The sequence below is a fragment of the Anolis sagrei genome, chromosome 4 (assembly GCF_037176765.1).
Source record: "Anolis sagrei isolate rAnoSag1 chromosome 4, rAnoSag1.mat, whole genome shotgun sequence".
Lineage (NCBI taxonomy): Eukaryota > Metazoa > Chordata > Lepidosauria > Squamata > Dactyloidae > Anolis > Anolis sagrei.
This window is the reverse complement of record NC_090024.1, coordinates 204,228,663-204,248,475: the sequence shown is the minus strand read 5'-3', so window position 1 is coordinate 204,248,475 and position 19,813 is coordinate 204,228,663. Positions and strand designations below refer to the sequence as shown.

General features: G+C 42.0%; 1 protein-coding gene across 2 annotated transcripts in view; it reads left to right on the top strand.

Annotated features, from left to right (window-relative positions):
* The first annotated feature begins 322 nt into the window (after positions 1–322).
* Positions 323–19,813, top strand: part of LAD1 (ladinin 1) — a 35,519-nt gene continuing 16,028 nt past the window's right edge. For both annotated transcript variants that reach the window (XM_060772544.2, XM_060772543.2), the window contains exons 1-2: positions 323–598; positions 18,686–18,844. In XM_060772544.2, the coding sequence (XP_060628527.2) occupies positions 561–598; positions 18,686–18,844 (197 nt within the window). In that variant the 5' untranslated portion in view covers positions 323–560. The remainder of the gene's footprint in view (positions 599–18,685; positions 18,845–19,813) is intronic.

Sequence of the window (19,813 nt, the reverse complement as noted above, 5' to 3'; positions counted from 1 at the left end):
CACAGTGGCGGCGGGGAAAGCGGCGGCGGAGAGGCAGGAAAAACTGGTTCCCGAGCAGGGAGTTGCCCCCGAGAACCCAGGGCGCCTTGGCCCGAGCGAGCGGGGCTGGATCCCCACACCCGTCGCGGGCCGGGCCGAACCCGGGCGAAGAATAGCTGCTTTTGTGCGCAGGCCGGGCCCCCTCCCACCCTCGGCAGCGGCGGCGAAGGCGGCCTTTGCGCAAGGTGCCTTTGCGCGCCGGCTCAGCAGGGCGCCCCGCCTGTCGAGGAGTAGGTAGATCCACTCCACAGGCAGAGCCGCCTCCTGGGCCAGGTGAGTGACGCGCGCGCGCGGGCGGGGGCGAGGAAGGCGCGCGCGCGCTGCCCAGAGCGGAGCCAAGGCCAGACGGAGCCGGCGGACGCACGGGAAGACAGGCTCGACCTTCTTCTGCCCCCGCTACCCGCCCTTGATGCCCCGCGAAGTTTGAAGGAGAGGAGGAGGAGGAGGGAGAAAAAGAAGAAGGGGACCAGGAGGGATTCCGAGCAGAGCCCACCTGTCAAAGCCAAGGGAGGAAGGAGAGCATGTCTTTCAGCAGGAAGAGCTGGTCGGCGCTGTCCAGGTGAGTCTCACCTGATCCCCTTCTCCTCCTCCTCCTCATCATCATCTCCCCCATAAAGCAAAAGATACATATATTGACAATACGTAGAACACAGATTAAAGCACTTAGGGAGCATCTACCCTTTTGACCACCACCTTAACGGGCATGGCTCAATGGTATGGAGTTGTAGTTTTGACAAGGTCTGCCAAGAGAAAGCTGGCACCTCAAGGAAACTACAGCTCCCGGGATTCCATCTCCTTGAGCCACAGCAGTTAAAATGCTGCCAAACCGCATTAATTCTGCAGTGTAGATGCTATGCCTGGGTGCTTTGGAATCTTGGGAGCTGTAGTTTCCCTGTCTTTTTTGGTAGACCTTGTCAAACTACAACTCACATGACTTCCTGCCATTGAGCCATAAGTGGTGCAAAACCGTGTTAAATCTATGCAGTGTAGATGCACCTCAATACAAATTAATCCACCACCCCCCACTCTCTTTGGCAGACCTTGCAAACTACAGCTCACATGGCTTCCTGCCATTGAGCCATCACCATTGAAGCGGTGCCAAACCATGTTAAATTTATGCAGTTTAGTTGCACTTCAATACAAATTAATTTTTCCCACTGCTCTCTTTGGCAGACCGTGTCAAACTACAGCTCACACGACTTCCTACCATTGAGCCATGGCTATATCCAACTTTAAATCTATGCAGTGTAGATGCACCTCAATGCTAATATTTTTTTTTCTCCCTTTAGTTTCAAATTGACTGCCAGAAGAGTCTTTTTCAAGTGTTTTTTTAAAAATCTGACAGCTCCTTTTAGCTGTCCAATCTTTCCAATAAGTCTTGGACATGAGGGTGGATAGATTGATGCCTTCTTTGGAAGTCCCATCATCCCTGGATATTGGTTGTAGTCCAGGCATGGGCAAACTGGGGCCCTCCCTCTAGGTGTTTTGGACTTCAACTCCCACCATTCCGAACAGCCTCAGGCCCTTTCCTTTTCCCCCTCAGCCGCTTAAGCTTTCCCCCCTCAGTCACCTGGAAACTGGTTGTGGGAAACAGGTTGTGGGAGCCCAGCGAAGAGACAGAAAGATTATTTAAATCAGTTGGCAACAACTCTGCTTCTACTTAAATCGGGAGATTCTTTTAAGAAGTTTTAACACTTCATATGTCATGAATGGGCACTCCCCCCCCCCCCCCACCTTGGCTTGTCAACTTTAGGAACACAGACCTAGGGAAAGTGACTCCTGGGACTATAACTTACATAATCCCCCATTGAGTGTGCTGAGTGTGGGATTCTGGGAATTGCAGTCCTCTAAAAGAAGTCAAAAGTAACTTAGAAGTTAAAAGAACTTTTCCAAGCATGGGAGGCCGCTTGCTGAGAAGGTGTGCCTTCTCCTACGCTTTTAGAATGATGTCATTTCTCAAATGCATCCAGGTTTCAATGACTGACAATGCTTTTAACAGCTATTTTTTAAACTTTAAATTTCTATTTTAACGGCATTGTTTTAATAATTGCCCTACTTTGATTATATTTTGATATTTACTTTTTGTGTGCTTTTAATTGTGTGTGTGTGAGCCACTTTGAGGATGAGTTCATGAGAAAAAAGGAGGGGGTTGATGATGATTTAACTCCAGTAGAAATGGTTCCTAGGTAAAGGTAAAGGTTTCCCCTTGACATTAAGTCTAGTCATGTCCAACTCTGGGGGGTAGTGCTCATCTCCATTCCAAAGGCGAAGAGCCGGCATTGTCCATAGACTCCTCCTAGGTCATGTGGCTGGCATGACTGCATGGAGTGTCATTACCTTCCTGCAGAAGCAGTTCCTATTGATCTACTCACAGTTGCATGTTTTCAAATTGCTAGGTTGGCAGAAGCTGGGGCTAACAGCAGGGGCTCAGCCCGCTCCCCATATTCGAACTGCCAAACTTTCAGTCAGCAAGTTCAGCAGCTCAGTGATTTAACCCGCTGTGCCACTAGGGGTTGAATTGACTCCATTAGGACTTAATCAAAGGATAGCAAGTTAAAGCTCATAGAGTGGATAGTTCAAGATTTCCTTTTTTAAAAGATGGCTTCCATCTAAAAAAAGAGGACATTTTAAAGTTCTGTGTGGGGCTTTATGCCTCTGTCATGGCCTATTTAACCCATCATTCAAATTACATGGATTCAAATGATGAGAAACTCTTTTTTTTATTGTAAGATTGGTTCAACTGTGGGATAGGTTTCCATTGAAGGCGGTGGAGACTCCATCTTTGGAGGTCTTTCAACAGGTTGGATGGACATTTTTCAAGAGGTGTGTAGTTGTGTGCACCTGCATGGCAGGGGGTTGGACTAGATGGCCTTTGTGATCCCTTTCAACTCTGAGATGCTATAAAAGCAATGACTTGATGTTGCAACTGTCAGGTAGTGATCATTCTTCTTGGATAAGTGGATGGGTGAAATGACTGGATTAAAAAGACATTGTCTATGTGGGTTCACATCAGAATGACATCTGAGATGGTTTATTGACATACTCGGTCCATCACATGATGGACTTAGAGTCAACAAGTGATCATTTCCTCTGTGTGAACTATGTCATATCCAGGGATGCAGAAACCTTATAATTGGTCATGTAGTTTTAGAAGTAGCCATTCATATTTTGCCATGTTGTGAGCAAAGGCTGCATCAGGAGCTTTTAAAAAACATTTGCTTCCAAGCAGAGGTTATTACTACGGGTGCATCTACCCTATAGAACTTTGGTTCTCAACCTGTGAGTCCCCAGATGTTTTGGTCTTCAATTCCCAGAAATCCTAACAGCTGGTAAACTGGCTGGGATTTCTGGGAGTTGTAGGTCAAAACACCTGGGGACCCACAGGTTGAGAACCACTGCTATAGAATGAATGCAGTTCAATATAACTTGAACTGCCATGGGTGAATGCTATGGAATCCTGGGAGATGTAGTTTTACAGGGTCTTTAAGTCACTGCACTCCCAAATAACAATTCCTAGAACTTCATATCATTCAGCTAGTAAAGGTAAAGGTTTCTCCTTTACAATAAGTCTAGTCATGTCCGATTCTTGGGGATGGCGTTCATCTCCATTTCTAAGCTGAAGAGCTGCTGTTGTCCATAGACACCTTCTAGGTCATGTGGCCAGCATTCAGCTATTGGAGTTCAAGTAGTGTCAAACTGCATTCATATTACAGTGTAGAGCCAACCTAGGGTATCCTTCTTGAATCCCTAGTGGGAACTCTTTGCAGCACTCTTTGCTCCCATTCCCATTGTGTTGGAGGAAAACTGATGCTAAGAAATAACAGTTGGTTCATAATTGAAAGCATATCTGCAGGATTTTTTAAATTAAAAAAATCTTCTTATCTGGAAACAGGACCCCCCCCCCCCCAAATGATGGAATAACCTGTTGTTGAGATAATACTATGGACTGTGCAGACGTCAGACCTTATTGTGGCTCAGTTTTTTCCTCTAACTCTCTTACGTTGATCAAAGGCACTGAATGAGAGCAAAACTGATTCCCAAGGAAAGCACCTCTCAGCCGACACGCCCCTGGTGAGCTCATAGTCAAAGCATGACTTGATACTATAGACCTTTTGGGCCAAGTCCAACATTCTGAATGACTGCCTTTTCCACTGGGTCATGGTAGTTCTCAGGAACTATGTTTTGGCACAGAGCTTGGGGAAGTGCCTCTTTTGCTATTATAGTTCCCAGAATCCCCCACCAACATGGACACCAGCAATGCTGACTTAGGACTTCAGGGAGCTATAATCCAAAGCAATAGGTTTCCCAGGTTTATTTTTGAAAGTAGCACTGTGTCCACTGATTGTGGTTTTCATGTTGTTAGCAAGCTTGGTTTTAACTGGTAGTCTAGCCATAGTGAATATGAGTGGCAGCATCTCAGTGCATGTGACAATTTCAGATTATTTGGGAGGAATTCATACATTTCTAGACTGAATTTTATATATAATCATTCTGTACTCTTTAAAGAACCATGTTGTTATCTGAAACAAAATATATCTGGTTCCATCACATTTGGATTTAAACAGACCTTTTAAACATATTTAAGTTGAGTTCTTTTCAGCTATGTTTCTAAGTATTCATCTCAATTGCTGCTATTTTTAAATGCTCCCCCATGTTTGTATTAATTACATATGAATGTGATATGGATTTGCAAAATGTTTTAAAATGATGCCTTAAATTATTAATTTTTTTGTTGTGTCAGGAGCGACTTGAGAAACTGCAAGTTGCTTCTGGAGTGAGAGAATTGGCTGTCTGCAAGGACATTGCCCAGGGGACGCCCGGATGTTTTGATGTTTTACCATCCTTGTGGGAGGCTTCTCTCATGTCCCCGCATGAGGAGCTGGAGCTGATAGAGGGAGCTCATCCGCGCTCTCCCTGGATGTGTGTGTTACTAGACCAAGTGCAGTTTAGTGGTTTGAGCATTTGTCTATGACTCTGGAGACCAGAGAAAACGTGGCCTTGGGCAAGTAATGCTTTCTTAACCTCAGATATAGGCAATGACAACCTCCCTCTAAGCCAGTGGTTCCCAACCTTTAGGCCTCCAGGTATTTTGGACTTCAGCTCCTACAGTTCCTAACAGCTGCTAAGCTGGCTGGGATTTCTGGGAGTTGAAGTCCAAAACACCTGGAGGCCCAAAGGTTGGGAACCACTGCTCTAAGCAAATCTTTTAAGAAAGCCCTATGATATGTTTTTCTTGGGGTCACTATGTCACAAATGACTTTACGGCCCATAATAACAACAACGGTGTTATATTGTGAAATATAAGCAGGTAGATGAAAAAGGAATTGTATCAAGCCAGTATTGCCCAGAATGACACCCAGTTCTAAAAAAACCCAATATTACTTTTAGGCAGTAACTTAATGAGTGGTGATGTTTTTAGATTAACTTTATTTTAAAATAACAAGTGAAGTCACTGAGAAATGGAAGACCCTTTCTCTTGGAGACCAAGTCTCCACAAGTTCTATTGTAACATATTTTGGAATCTGAGATAATACAATGTGCTAATCACAGATACATGTTGTTCACAACAGTGGCCTATATCCAGTTGCTAATCTCAACTAAACTAGGTGTTGCATGTCTTCAAATCTATCATGGGAGTTTCTTGGCAAGATTTGTTTAACAGGGGCTTGCCTTTGCTTTCAGAGAGTATGATTTAGAATAATAGAATCATAGATTTAGAAGAGACCATAAAGGACATCAAAGAAGAGTTGCCTTAATGGGTTTCCATGGCTGAGCCCACCACTCAAAGCACTGCATCACACTGGGTCTTACTCAGCTAGACCAGAATCACCAAATTGAGGGAATTTGTGTAAATCAATGGTTCCCAACCTTTTTTTGAACAGGGACCGCTTGACCAGGGACCACTTTGACCAGGGACCACTCTCCACCATTAGTACCAAACGGATAATGAATCAGTTTTTGGTCAACTTTAGATTCAGTTTGGTTATTTGGGATGCTGATTCAGAAAATTGCATTGGATAGACCAAATCAGCTCTAGTTTCTGATACAGAACACATGCCATCCAGTAGCTGACATCTGCTTGCCCCCAGAAAACAATACTTAATCATCTAGAGCTGATGTGGTAGTAGTAATATTTCATGAGTAGTCAGCCTCTCCCCTCCCAATATCACAGTTGCCTCAGCACTATAAGAGGGTTTAGTGAGACCAGTTGCTCTCATTGCCACGTGGTTTCAAGGCAACAGCATAGTATTGGTGAGGCCGCAGACCATGTTTTCGTTCTTGCAGACCACTGGTGGTCCATGAACTACAGGTTGGGAACCACTGATGTAAATGCTGACTGATCAAGTTCCTTTTAATTTATTGAGTCTACTCTAGTTGGGACTTGCAACCAAATTTAAGCTCAGTGGCACTGGATGCCCTTTTGAAACAAGCAACAATGATTGAAATCTAATTTAAGATCCATGTTTTTAAATCAGTTGCTAAGGAAGTCATTTCATTATCCCAATAATTATGTTGATTAATGCTTTCAATCCAGCTAAGGATTGTTATGTAAATAGGCGACACTATCAACACCAATTGGCTCAGGTCTTTCCACTCTGTCCTTGACTACATTTCTCATTCCAGAAATGCTCTAGAGGTGTAACTTAGGGCAGGATGTGAAGTGAACCCTTTAAAATATTTGAGATGGGATCTCAAGTGTAATATTACATTATGAACATAGTCAAACCTGTTTTGCTCCAGTGTCTTAGGGAATATAGAGTTTCTGCAAAAGGTGTGTCTTCCACAGTGATGGAGCAAAAACCAATAGATATGATGTGCTGGAGGAGATAAATCATGAACATAGGATTAAAGTGCTCTTTCCCTTGAAACTCACATAAGAGTAGCAAACTATTGCATCTGAATTTGAGTAACTGATATTTTAAGGCCAAAACTTAATTTTACACCCAGAATTGATTGCTGTACCTGAAGTCTGATTTTTCCTTTCCTTAGCAGGAGAAAAAAAAACAAAAACAAATGCTGATATGAATCACAGATAGATCATTGATTCTTGCTTTGAGTTTGGAAGTCAAAGGACTTAAGAGATCAAGTCAAGGAGAAACTATCAGAATTTAACGATTTCCCAAATTTAGCATTACCCATGTGCCATTTTATGTAGTGGTTTTTCACATTTGGTCTTCCAGATGTCTTGGACTTCATCTTGCAGAAATCCCAGTCAATATGGCCAGTGTTCAGGAGTTCTGGGAGCTGAATGCTAAAACATCTGCAGGATCCAAAGTTGAGAACTCCTGTTTGAGTGTGTACCAATGTGTTTGATGAGGGACTGGCGATAGATCCAAAACAATCTGATGTGTTCTTGGCACAAGTCATGTGCAAGAATTACATGGCAATTTATTCTGTAATTAACACAATTCCATCATTACTGTCTGAGAGAGCAATAAATATGTGTTTCTTAGTGGCCAAATGGGTGAGAGGTGATATCTCTGGTTGGTGAATTTCTTGAGTGAGAACAAGTAAAATTACAGGTTGACTATCCTGTATTCCAAATTCTTGGGACCAGAAATGTTTTTGCTGTTAGTTTTTGGAATATTTGCATATACATAACTAGGTCTCTTTGAGATGGGACCCAAGTCTAAACATGAAATTCATTTACGTTTGGTATATATCTTATACACATAGCTCAAAGGTAATTTTATACATAATATTTATTTCTTTTTGGCATGAAAATGTTTGTGTACATTTAACCACCAGAAAGCAACTGATTAGGATGATTTTGGAGCATTTCAGATTTTGGATTTCTGGATAAGCGATGTTTGTCTGTATAAGCATGTCACTTTGAAACAGGACATTTGTTCTGATTTTATATCTTTCTTGCCTGCATTTAGTATTTAAGCATTCCTTGTTTGACTATATCCTGGGGAGAACTATGTAGGACTAAACCCCCCTCTCTTTTAGTTGTTTTCATAGGAAAGACAATAAATGTATAAAGTTCAATTCTATGCTAAAACTGTGCTCTAGTTTTTTAAAATGTTGATTTCAAATTAACTTGTTTCCTTTAAAAGAATTAGCAAGTTGCTGGAGTGTTTAACATGCTGGTTTTCAATGGGGATGAAGTGTGTAAATTTGGCAAAATTATTCCCACGTTAAAACATTCTTTCACATTTCTTCTTGGAGATTTTAAGCCTGTGTCTGGGTTTTATTTTTTCTGCACATTCAATGTGAGTAGGCATGCTGATGGAGGAAGTGAACTGGAGAACAATCCAATTACAATTTTTACGTTCCCGCAGTCTGGAGGAAATGGTAGTCTTTAACGTCTTGCTACTCACGACAGCTCTGTTTTGTGGCATGCAGTACAGATTAACCATCGGAACGGATGTGATTTCATGAAGTCAGTGATGACCTTCATGCTCAGAGGGCAAGGAATCTTTTCCTGGTTTTAATCCAGACTTTAGAGGAGCTAACCAAAGTTCTGAACATTATCAGCAAAATAGACTAAAGCAGAGCTTCTTAAAGCTTCCACTCATTATCTTTATTTGGTGACAAATTTCCCGCTGAAAATGTTTTATGCAACCCTGAATATATAATTGTATACAATAGGTATAAAAATCAAACAAATCAGCATTTGGAAGGCTTGCTAAATGGACTGATTTCCCCTTTTAAAGAAGTAGAGCTGAAGCATTTTCTGCAGAGTCCACTGTAAATACTGCATGTTGTTGCTAACAGACTCATATAAATGTCTAGATGGCATTCAGAAACCCTTTAATCTTACTTAGGTTTTTTTTTTTGTGACCCCAGCATTAAGCTAGGGGATTTGGGGTCAGGACCCACAGTTTAAGAAGTGGTGGACTAAAGCCCAGAGCAGATTCATTATGTGGTTTTCCTTTTTAAAAAAAAAGAAAAAAGAAAAGCTTGTAGAGAAGCTTAGCCTGAATAGCTGCAAAGACATGAACCTGGTTACCTGGTTGTCATATAACAGTCTAGCAATTCTCTGTTTTAAAAAGTGAGTTTGACGGCACTAACACTTTCTTTCGCTGTTGGTCTTCTATCGTTATTCACTTCTGTTTTTATGTTCTGGGCAAAAGAAAAACCCAAACAAACACAAACTCAATAATATTAATAACTAGAAAAAAACTGAAAGGGGGGGGGGCACAATGCCAATGCACTTCCTCTTTGCAACACTGGGTCCAGGATTTCCACTTATCTTATACATCCTTAACATTATCAGCAAAATAGACTAAAGCAGAGCTTCTTAAAGCTTCCACTCATTATCTTTATTTGGTGACAAATTTCCCCCTGAAAATGTTTTATGCAACCCTGAATATATAATTGTATACAATAGGTATAAAAATCTGTTGTATATGCAGATAATACAGAAACGTTGTAACTATAATGAGGGCAAAGATCGAATATGGGGATAGTCTGGGCTATCTCCTAATTCAAATCGTACAAAGTTCAGCAATCCATATTTCTGGCATTTCAACAACAACAAGACACAAAAATATGTGAAACACCAGGGAGAGGCAGCTGAGCAGCTACCAGCCTTAATACAGTTATGACTGGTGACTCCCAGGTCAGTAGAGTAATTATACACAACCTCCTTGTCCCAAATCAACCCAATTGAACTAAAACCCCAGACACAAACATATTTTCAGTGCAGATTATGGAGAAGTTGTGCTGACTGGAGAATTCTGTGAGGTGTAGTTCAACAAAATAAGATGTCACAGCTTTGCTTCAATGAGACATGCCTACATAGGTTTCACTGATAGATTGCCTCTGTTTCCAGAAGCACCAAAATCTGAAGACATTTCCTGAAGGAGAAAGACACAGGCATACTTTGAAGTAGATGAAGAGCAGAAAGGCATTTTAAGGAACTTTCTTCCACACTTTTATAATATTTCACGGTTCCCCAGGGAGTTCCACAAACATCCAAGAGAGCGCTTCAGTTGGTGTCACAGGGAGAACTGTAAGGGTAAGGAGGAACAGGAGCTTGGACGTGTTACATTTTGGACTCTGACTTCTAGAGTGTCTCAGCTAATACGAGCAGTCATGTTAACCAGGACAGTCTCAAATTTTCTTTCCTGAAATTAAATTTCTGATTGTGAATACTATCCCACTAATACTACAACTCACAACTCCAGGTATTCTTGGTAGACACGGATTATCTAGACCCGGCACAGTCTGGCTTTAGGCCGGGACATGGTACCGAGACAGCCTTGGTCGCCTTAGTGGATGATCTGCTTCGGGAGCTCGACAGGGGGAGTGTGTCCCTGTTGGTGCTGCTGGAGCTCTCAGCGGCCTTCGATACCGTCGACCACGGTATCCTTCTGGGACGCCTCGCAGGGATGGGTCTTGGAGGTACTGTTTTGCAGTGGCTCCGGTCATTCCTGGAGGGTCGATCTCAGAAGGTGTTGTTGGGGGACACCTGTTCAACCCCACAACCATTGTCTTGTGGGGTTCCTCAGGGCTCAATATTATCTCCCATGTTGTTTAACATCTACATGAAGCCGCTGGGGGAGATCATCCGGAGTTTCGGGGTACGGTGTCATCTGTACGCGGATGATGTCCAACTCTGTCACTCCTTCCCACCTGCTACTAAGGAGGCTGTCCAGGTCCTGAACCGGTGCTTGGCCGCTGTGACGGTCTGGATGAGGGCGAACAAATTGAAATTGAATCCAGACAAGACAGAGGTACTCCTGGTCAGTCGCAAGGCCGAACAGGGCATAGGGTTACAACCTGTGTTGGATGGGGCCGCACTCCCCCTGAAGACGCAGGTTCGCAGCTTGGGTGTGACCCTGGACTCATCGCTGAGCCTGGAACCCCAGGTTTCGGCGGTGACCAGGGGAGCATTTGCACAGCTAAAGCTTGTGCGCCAGCTGCGCCCGTACCTTGGGAAGTCTGACTTGGCCACGGTAGTCCACGCTCTGGTTACATCCCGTTTAGACTACTGCAACGCTCTCTACGTGGGGTTGCCTTTGAAGACAGCTCGGAAGCTCCAACTAGTCCAACGCTCGGCAGCCATGATTTTAACAGGAGCGGAGCGCAGGGAGCATACAACCCCCCTGTTGCGCCAACTCCACTGGCTACCGATCTGCTACCGGGCTGAATTCAAAGTGCTGGCGTTGGCCTTTAAAGCCCTAAACGGTTCCGGCCCAAGCTACCTATCTGACCGCATCTCCGCCTATGAAACCACCAGGACTTTGAGATCTTCCGGGGAGACCCTGCTCTCGATCCCGCCTGCTTCTCAAGCTCGGCTGGCGGGGACGAGAGATAGGGCCTTCTCGGTGGTGGCTCCTCGGCTGTGGAACGCCCTTCCTGCGGACATTAGACTGGCACCATCTCTAATGGTATTCCGCAAAAAGGTGAAGACCTGGATGTTTGTGCAGGCGTTTGAGTAATTTAGTGCAATCTGGTAATGGAACATAGGAATGGAACAATGGACGACGAACCTGGACTACGCTTGGATAATGAGAAGATTGGGTACGGTTGTTTTTTGTAATAATTGTGCATTGTAATTGCTTATCGGTAATTTATGGATAATGTGTTAAGTCAATTGTTATATGTTGTATGGAACCACTGCTGTTTCTACTGTTTTTACTGTTTGTGAACCGCTGTGAGTCGCCTTCGGGCTTGAGATACAGCGGTATATAAGCAAAGTAAATAAATAAATAATAAATAAATTTGACCTTCCCTAAATAAAACAATTCTGCGAAGCCACAAAAAAGAGACCGTCTAATGACAGCTGCAACATAAAAATGCACTCCATTCACTTTAGGGGCCCCTTAACAGAGACAGTTCAATCTCAGCTTCCTTCCTTTTACATTGATGATAAAGGAAAGGAATTGCTGTACATTGTCTCTTTTCAAAACAGGAAGGCTCAGTTCTACACTTGGAGTTGTTTATGTGTGTGTCTGATTTCCTGTTGCATCTTGCTTTGCTGTGGAATCTTATTTTGATAACACATCATAAACATATTTTCAACAAGAAAGCCCTCCTTTAGACCTCCATTCTTTCCAGTTCAGCTGAATCACTCAAATTAAAATAATGAATTGTTGGTTCCCTGGACATCCAGTTCTAATACTTGTCACATCAGGCTGATGATTGCCTTTTAAAAATCAACACATTTGTGCAACATAGACATTCTTATCAAAATGTGGAGGTGGGTTCTTATGTTTAAGGGTTTTCCCTCAATAAATTTGCAATGTTGAGGTTCTTCATGAGAAGTACAGTTAGTTAAGTACAAGTAGCTAACCATCCATTTATTCGTCCATTCAATCATATTTTATACTGCTCAGGCCAAATAATGCTATCACGATGGTTTGATTTCCTCTTTCTAAATCCAGCACTTATTGATAGGTTAAAAAAGACATGGTGAATGAAAGAGAAGCAATAACTGGAGAGATACTGTTCTTTGAAGAACCATCCTGTCCATGTCTTGTCCAAAGATGAGCCACAAATAGCAGAGCATCAGGAGTCCTGAAACCGGATATCTGTGCATTTGGACATAAGACAGAGCACACACATAGGGCAGGAGTCTTAATCAATAGGGTTAAATTATTGTATTTTTCTGTTAATGCATATAGATCTGCAAATGCAAATTTATGACTTAACGAGTCCTCCTTTTCTGACATATTTACTTTTTTGATTATACATACATTACCACCTTACAAACCAATGGTCCAGTGAAGACAGACTTTAGGAGTAATCCTTGACTACATTTTCTGCTCTGAATCTTGACTACTACCATTGCAATCTCAGTCCAAACATCTTTCCCACATCCTTCTTTGTAAAGCGCCTATATATAAGGCGTGCTGTGCTCCTGAGTTCAGAGCAATTTTAAGATGAATGATATCAAAGAGAACATCTTGCTTACTCAGATGCCATTAATTGGCCTTCCTCTTAGAGTGGACCTATATTCCTAACCAGAGATATGGAAAGTTACTAATTTATATCTCAGCTCCCAGAATCTTCCATTGGCTTCATATAATGAGCTATTAGTGAATCACCCACCATCTGTGGGTGCCCACCAGCTCTTATTCGTAACTAGCATATATTTTGGGTTCAACAATCCCCAACCAGATCAAAGAACTATTACAACTGGAATATTTTATTGCTAATTATAATTGTATTTTTCTCTTCACAGCTGCTCTCTTTCAGAAATGTAGACTGGGAATTGAGGGTGAGAGCTGATAATTTGCCAGAGGCCACCTATGGGAGTCCAAGGTTTAATTGGTCTTTGATCTTTGGACCACACAGGATTCTGGTTTATGGTTCATTATATAGCTACTTATTTCTGATATCATGGATTCTCAATGTGTTTCAATTTGCAAATTTCCCTGGGCAACCCAGTGAGTGAAAGGTTCCCATGGTTTTATTCAAATATATTTAGAAGTCTGTAAATCAAGTTTTGCAATAATGATCAAAGAAGTTATATATTGTGAACTAATTGTAAGCAAATGATCTGCCCGTTGAGGAGCCAAGAGTGGAGTCCAGTGCGACTGATCTACTCAAACATCTTTAGCTTAAATTCACAGGTGTTAATTCTCTCTAGAGCAGGCCTGTCAAATCAGTTGAACTTACCAGGTTCTTATTATTCAGTTGAAATATGGTGCTGGAGTTCTATGGATATGTTAGACTGCTAAAAAGATAAATAAATGGGTCTTACAGCCAATCAAGCCTGAATTCTCCCTAGAAGCCAAGATGACTAAATTGAGACTGTCATAATTTAGTCATATCATAAGAAGACATGACTCACTGGGAAAAACAATAGTGTTTGGAAAGTTAGAAGGCAATAGGAAAAGAGGAATGTCAAATTGCAATGGGATAATTTTCACATGTTCTTGACCCTCAACTACTCCAGCCCTTGCTCTTCTTCCTAAAAAAAACATACTCAATGTGTTGTTAAACTTAAATGGATTGCAGAGCTTCTCCACACCATGTAATAATTAAAATCATTTTTCAAAATGAGAAGTGCTCCACTGCATTTTAACAGTCTTGTTGAAGTTGCCCGCTCCTGCAGTCTATGTAGAGAGAGATTGAGCTTCATATTCTCTAGGTCTCGCAGTTTGTCAGGGGCAGTCATGATTAATCTTCTGTCAGCCTATCTTGTTAGCAGCTCTATAAATGTCTCTTTCTCCTCCTATTTTCCTTCATTGTTGCAAACTGAGTTTAAAGTACAAAGGTAGTGTGTACTCGATTAACTTAGCAAGAAAGCAAGGAGGATGAATCTTGCTTTTTCCAGTAGGCTCAGGCAAAAGTAAACTGCTGCCTCTGTGTTCTTTCTCATTAATAACTTTTGACTACACTGATATTTTCTGTCTACATGCACTCCAGTTTCACTGTTGTGAAATATTGAAGGAAATGGAACATCGGATTTCAGCATGCCAAGCATGTGTTTTTCTCCCAAGCACTAGACCTCTTCCAGTGAAGTAATACTACTTCAAAACGAGAATAGTTTAATTGAAATCAATTTCAATGCTTGTTGCTCCCACTGGGGCACTCCCAAAACTCCTCAGATACCAAACAAACAAACAAACAAACAAACAAATAATAGTATGCTATTCTAAAATCAGAAGGTGTAGCCTTGCACCAGGAGGAATGACTTCATGGATAACAGTGTGAACTCCAGCCAATAAAATGACGAACACTGTAGTACTAATTGGGCTGCAGCACATTGCCTGACTATAAGTATGTGGAGCTGATGTAATACTGCTGTGTTATCTGTTCCTCCTTAATTACTAATTCGGTGTTACTAACATAACAGGTTTCTAACAAGTTACTAACAGGTTTCTGCTATGTAGCTCTTTGGCAGGGCTTTTCAACATGAGCCTACTTCTCATGATCCAAGGGATGAATGAAGAGAGGAATATGGGTACAAGGATATACTTGAAGGAAAAATGTGGAACTAGAGTTTGTTGTCACTGAATATAATAGGAATAGTAACAGTTTTGCTGATTTAAGAAAGTAGACTCAATTGAGTTTCAACTCTAATATTACCAGATTAGAGCACAACTTAATTCTGCACATAGAATTAGAACAGTTTTATAACTCCTTAACTGGCATAGCTCACTGCTATAGAATTCCAGGAGCTGTAACTTTACAAGTTCTAGCTAGCTCTGCTAAATAGTTCTTGTGCCCCACAAATCCCATTATTTCATAGCATTGAAACATCACAGTTAAAGTGGTGTCAAATTGCATGACTTCTAGCGTGTTGATGTACCCTTACCACATCATCAGACAGGCTCATATGGCCATTGTATGCTGCTTGCTCTCTCTCCACTTTCAACATGGAGCCCATTACACAACGGACATGTACTTCTGGCCGGACTCCATGCCAAAAAGGGAGAGCAGGTGGCAATATAGGAAGCTACCTGTGTTGTCTTTGGATCAATGGGGAAAGCTGGCTGGTGAGGCTTCCTCCTGTGGGATGGGGTCCTGGGTAAATCGGGTTATGTGGGGCATGGAGCAACAGGTTTTCCATGCCCCCCACTGGGACCCCATGGGTTAACCACAATGTGTGGTGAATTCTTACAACTTTGTGATGAGGTCCTTAGACATCTATGAAGCTCATTGGTTGGTGGTGGGCCAGCCTGCCTACCCTCCTGTCCCCGTCTGACCTGTCCCACATGGTTATTGTCTGGGTGTGAACCACCATGTCATTGGACAAAAAAAATGGGATGTAAATCTAATTGTTTCTTGATCGCAAAGCTTATTAATAAAGCAATGCAGGAATGGATTAAGATGTCTGTAGCTATGGTGTTTGACTCACAAGAAGCTGTAAAGAGAGACAGGTAATAAATAAATACATGATGATGATGATGATGATGATCCACTGCTCAAACTCATTTTAAAATAACCTAGGTTTTAAAGAAATGATTCCCATGTTTATATTGTTTTAGGTTGGAACTTTAACTGCTGCTTTAAAATGTATACTTCATAGTTTGATAGATAAACAAACATGCATCACTCTCTATCATTCGATAGCCATGACATCTTACTGCTATATCTATGCATTAATATATATATTTAATGTCAGTTTCAAGAAAATATATATTTCGAAACATGGCCAGGTTGGAATCTCTATGGCTTTTACTACTGCTTTAAAATGTAGACTTCATAGCTTGATAGATAAGCATGCATCGCCCCCTATCATTCAATAGACATGACATCTTACTGCTATATCTATGTATTAAGATGTATTTTTAAATGTCAGTTTCAAGAAAATATATATATTGAAACATGGTCAGGTCATACTAATGCCTAACTCACATTTATATACTGAGTAATTATCCTTTTTTTCCCCCTTTTCCCCTTCCTTTGACCTTTTTCCCCCCACCATGTAATTATACTTTAAATATCAATTTCAAATAATATCAGTGTGTTGCAGGCACAGTAGTACTGTCAAATCTTTTTAAAAAGAAACCTCATGCCACTGTAGAAGTGTGTGGAACTGCTTTGTCGAAACCAAAAGAGAAGGGGTTGTGAGTCATGAGTGACATAGAAGCTCGATTTTAAGAAACTGTGTTTTAAGAAGCTTCATGCCATTTCTTCCTTTACTGCTTGGAGCATTCCAAGATGATATAAATGTTAATTGCCAAAGGTTTTCCAAATGCTTTCTCCTTGTTTCACCCCCACTCCCATAGTCTTTTGCCTTGTTTTTCTCCTTCTTCCTTGCTCACCTCATGCTTTTTAGTTCAAAACAACACAGTTTAACCTTTCTTTAAGTAGAAGGAAAATGCAATAGAATCCCTGGCACAATAATGATTAACCAGAACCCAGTGATAGCTACACTTATTAGAGTAGCAGTGTTCATGAATGCCAAGAGGCTGGGCAACTCCAGTAGTACAACCAGGCCTCCATCAGCCCAAAGAGATCCAGTGGTGCTTTCATGTTTACACTGGCAAAGAGTGTAAAACCTTGCCAGTATGGGTTCACCTTGAACCCATAGCAGGCAGTCCATCTGACATATGGCCAGTTTTGCAATAGCAGGAGTTTCCAAGAACCTCTGGAGTGATCCCCCCATGTTTTTGATCTGTGAGCAGCTCGACTGGGCTGGATCTGGGGCCATCCATTTGAAATAGACCCACTTTGTTTTGCTGGCCAAAAGCATCCCCCCAGCAGACCTTTGCTGCTGACATTGCTTCTGGTGATCATATGGCTTTTAAATGCCCTAATGTGACCTCACCTGAAACACCATTGCAAGCAAGGCTATACTTCTGGCTGGTGAAACCAAGAGGATAGGGCTCCCACGAGGATAGGGCACCAGGGCCATGCACTCCTGGCCAGGACAGCCATGCATAGTGCAAAAACAGCTTTGTGGCTTCTCCACTCCAGAACATGTGGACTCTCTGTAGTGTATCTGGGACAGCTTTGGAGCAGACAACTCTGGAGTATAGACACACCCCAGGGTAGATTAAAATCTGAGGATACTTTTACGCAAGGCTTTCAGCAGGGTTCAGTTACGCATTTTAAGCCACATAGTGTGGCATGGCCTCCTCTGCTTCACCATCCCTTTGCAGCTGCTTGGGGAACAGGGCTGTGCTCAGTGGTGCAGAGCACAGGTGGTACAATGCTGATGTGAGAAATCCTGCGGCACATCATATTATAGTTTCCCTGAAACTGGCTCTCTACAACTTGACTGATTTGTGTGCTAATCAACAAACAAGGAGAGCAAGAAATGCTTGTAAGGACACACCTGTACTATTATGAGGCCCAGTGACACCTCCACATATAGAAAACTGCCATATAGGAGTATATTTAAGGACATGTCTGAGAATAGAATCTCAGACATGTCCTTAAATAAAAAGAGTCAGGAGATTCACTCTGAGAGAGTCGTTGGTAGCATAAGCTTTTGTAGACATAAATCTTCTTCAGCAGGTCCATGGAGTAAAGTGCCAATGTAAAATTTCAATTTCTATTGCTATTCACACATAGAGGCTGCTTATAGATGATTGTTAGGTACTTCATTTGATTGATTTATTTATTTCATATCAAAAGCATTGCATAAATTAGTATAAAACTGATAAAAATTGAAGGAGCACAGGTGGCTAAATATCTTTTGACCAAAAATGTGCAACAGCAATGGCATTGTCTGTAGCCTCCAACAATTCTTACTCTGTACATGAGGCAGGGCATAGTGGACAAGCATAAGTTGTGGGATTTTTTTAGGTAGTGCCATTTTGCCAGGTTGTCTTTTGATCTGACCACTCCACTTCTGAGTCTGATCAGGGACTTTCAAGTTGCCCATTCTGGTGTAAGAAAATGGGCCGTCTGCAAGGAATAGTTTTGGAGGTTTGGGAGGGTGGGGGTGGTTTCCAAACTCCTGAAATAGTCGGGACCTAAGCCATCACTCATTGGATACTTACGCAGCCTAAAAAAATGTTTCAGAGTGATATTCATTTCAGACGCGTTTAGTATTATAATAATCACCCCACAGAGACAGGCAAAATATTGCCCTCCTGATGTTTTGAACTATAAATTCCACAATGCTTTACCAATATTTAGGGGATTTATCTTGTTGGCAATAGATTACCTATACTGTGATATGTTGAAAGAATTCTGTTCTTATGACCTTCTTTATTCCCAAACCAGGTTTTAGATTAAAAAAACCCCCAATATTCATTTATTTTATTTTTGCATGTTTTTGCTCCAGCCTGGCCCAACAATGGAATGCTGAAGATGAGGAAGAACAAGAGAGGGAGCGCAGGCGAAGACACAGGCAGCTGAGCTCCGTCTCTGAAGTCAAGGAGGAAACAACCAGCACAGTGCAAACAAATGAGGAGGAAGACACAACCAGTAAAGCATCAAACAGGTGTGCTTGTATATTTCATGAAACAGAGGAATAGACAAGCTCTTGTGTAACTGTACAGGTTGACTCTACAAGTATATTTCAATTAACAAAGTAGATGTCATTTTGGGGCATTATTATTATTATTATTATTATTAAACTTTATTTGTACCCCGCTAGCATCTCCTGAAGGATTCGATGCGGCTTACACAGGCCGAGGCCTCAACACACAACACAACAATACAATCTAAGCAAATCAAACAATTAAAAACAGAATAAAGCAAAATAAACAACAGGCACAATACACTAAAACACAATAAAACTAGGCCGGGCCAGAGAATGGGTACAAAGATTAAAAGTGCTGATGTAACAGGAGGTTTATATAGGGCTTCTAGGGCAAGTGCGATGTGCGATGTGCAGCAATCATTGGTTCTGATAAAGTGCTTATGGGACTTGGTAGTGGAGATTTCCTAATCTGGGAAGGCGCATTGGAAAAGCCAGGTCTTCAAGTTCTTTCTGAAGACAGCCAATGTAGGGGCCTGTCTAAGGTCTTTGGGGAGGGTGTTCCAGAGTCGGGGGGCCAGCACGGAAAACGCCCTGTCCCGCGTCCCCACCAAGCGCGCTTGCGACGCCAGTCGGATCACGAGCAGAGCCTCTCCAGATGACCGAAGTGAACGTGTGGGTTCGTAGATGGAAATGCGGTCACGCAGGTAGGCTGGTCCCAAACCGTTCAGGGCTTTGTAGGTAAGCACCTGCACCTTAAATTGGGCTCGGAATATAAACGGCAGCCAGTGGAGCTCCTTGAACAGGAGGGTTGACCTCTCTCTGTAAGAGAGAGGGGCATCACTTCTTTAACAAAAAATTGGTACCAAGGGGAGAAATAACATGAAAAGTATAGGGTTGGGCTTTTATGCTATATAAAGAAGAGCAGTCCAGCATGTTTCAGCAAACCTTTTTCTTCAAAGCTATATAATATGCCCATATGAAATGAAA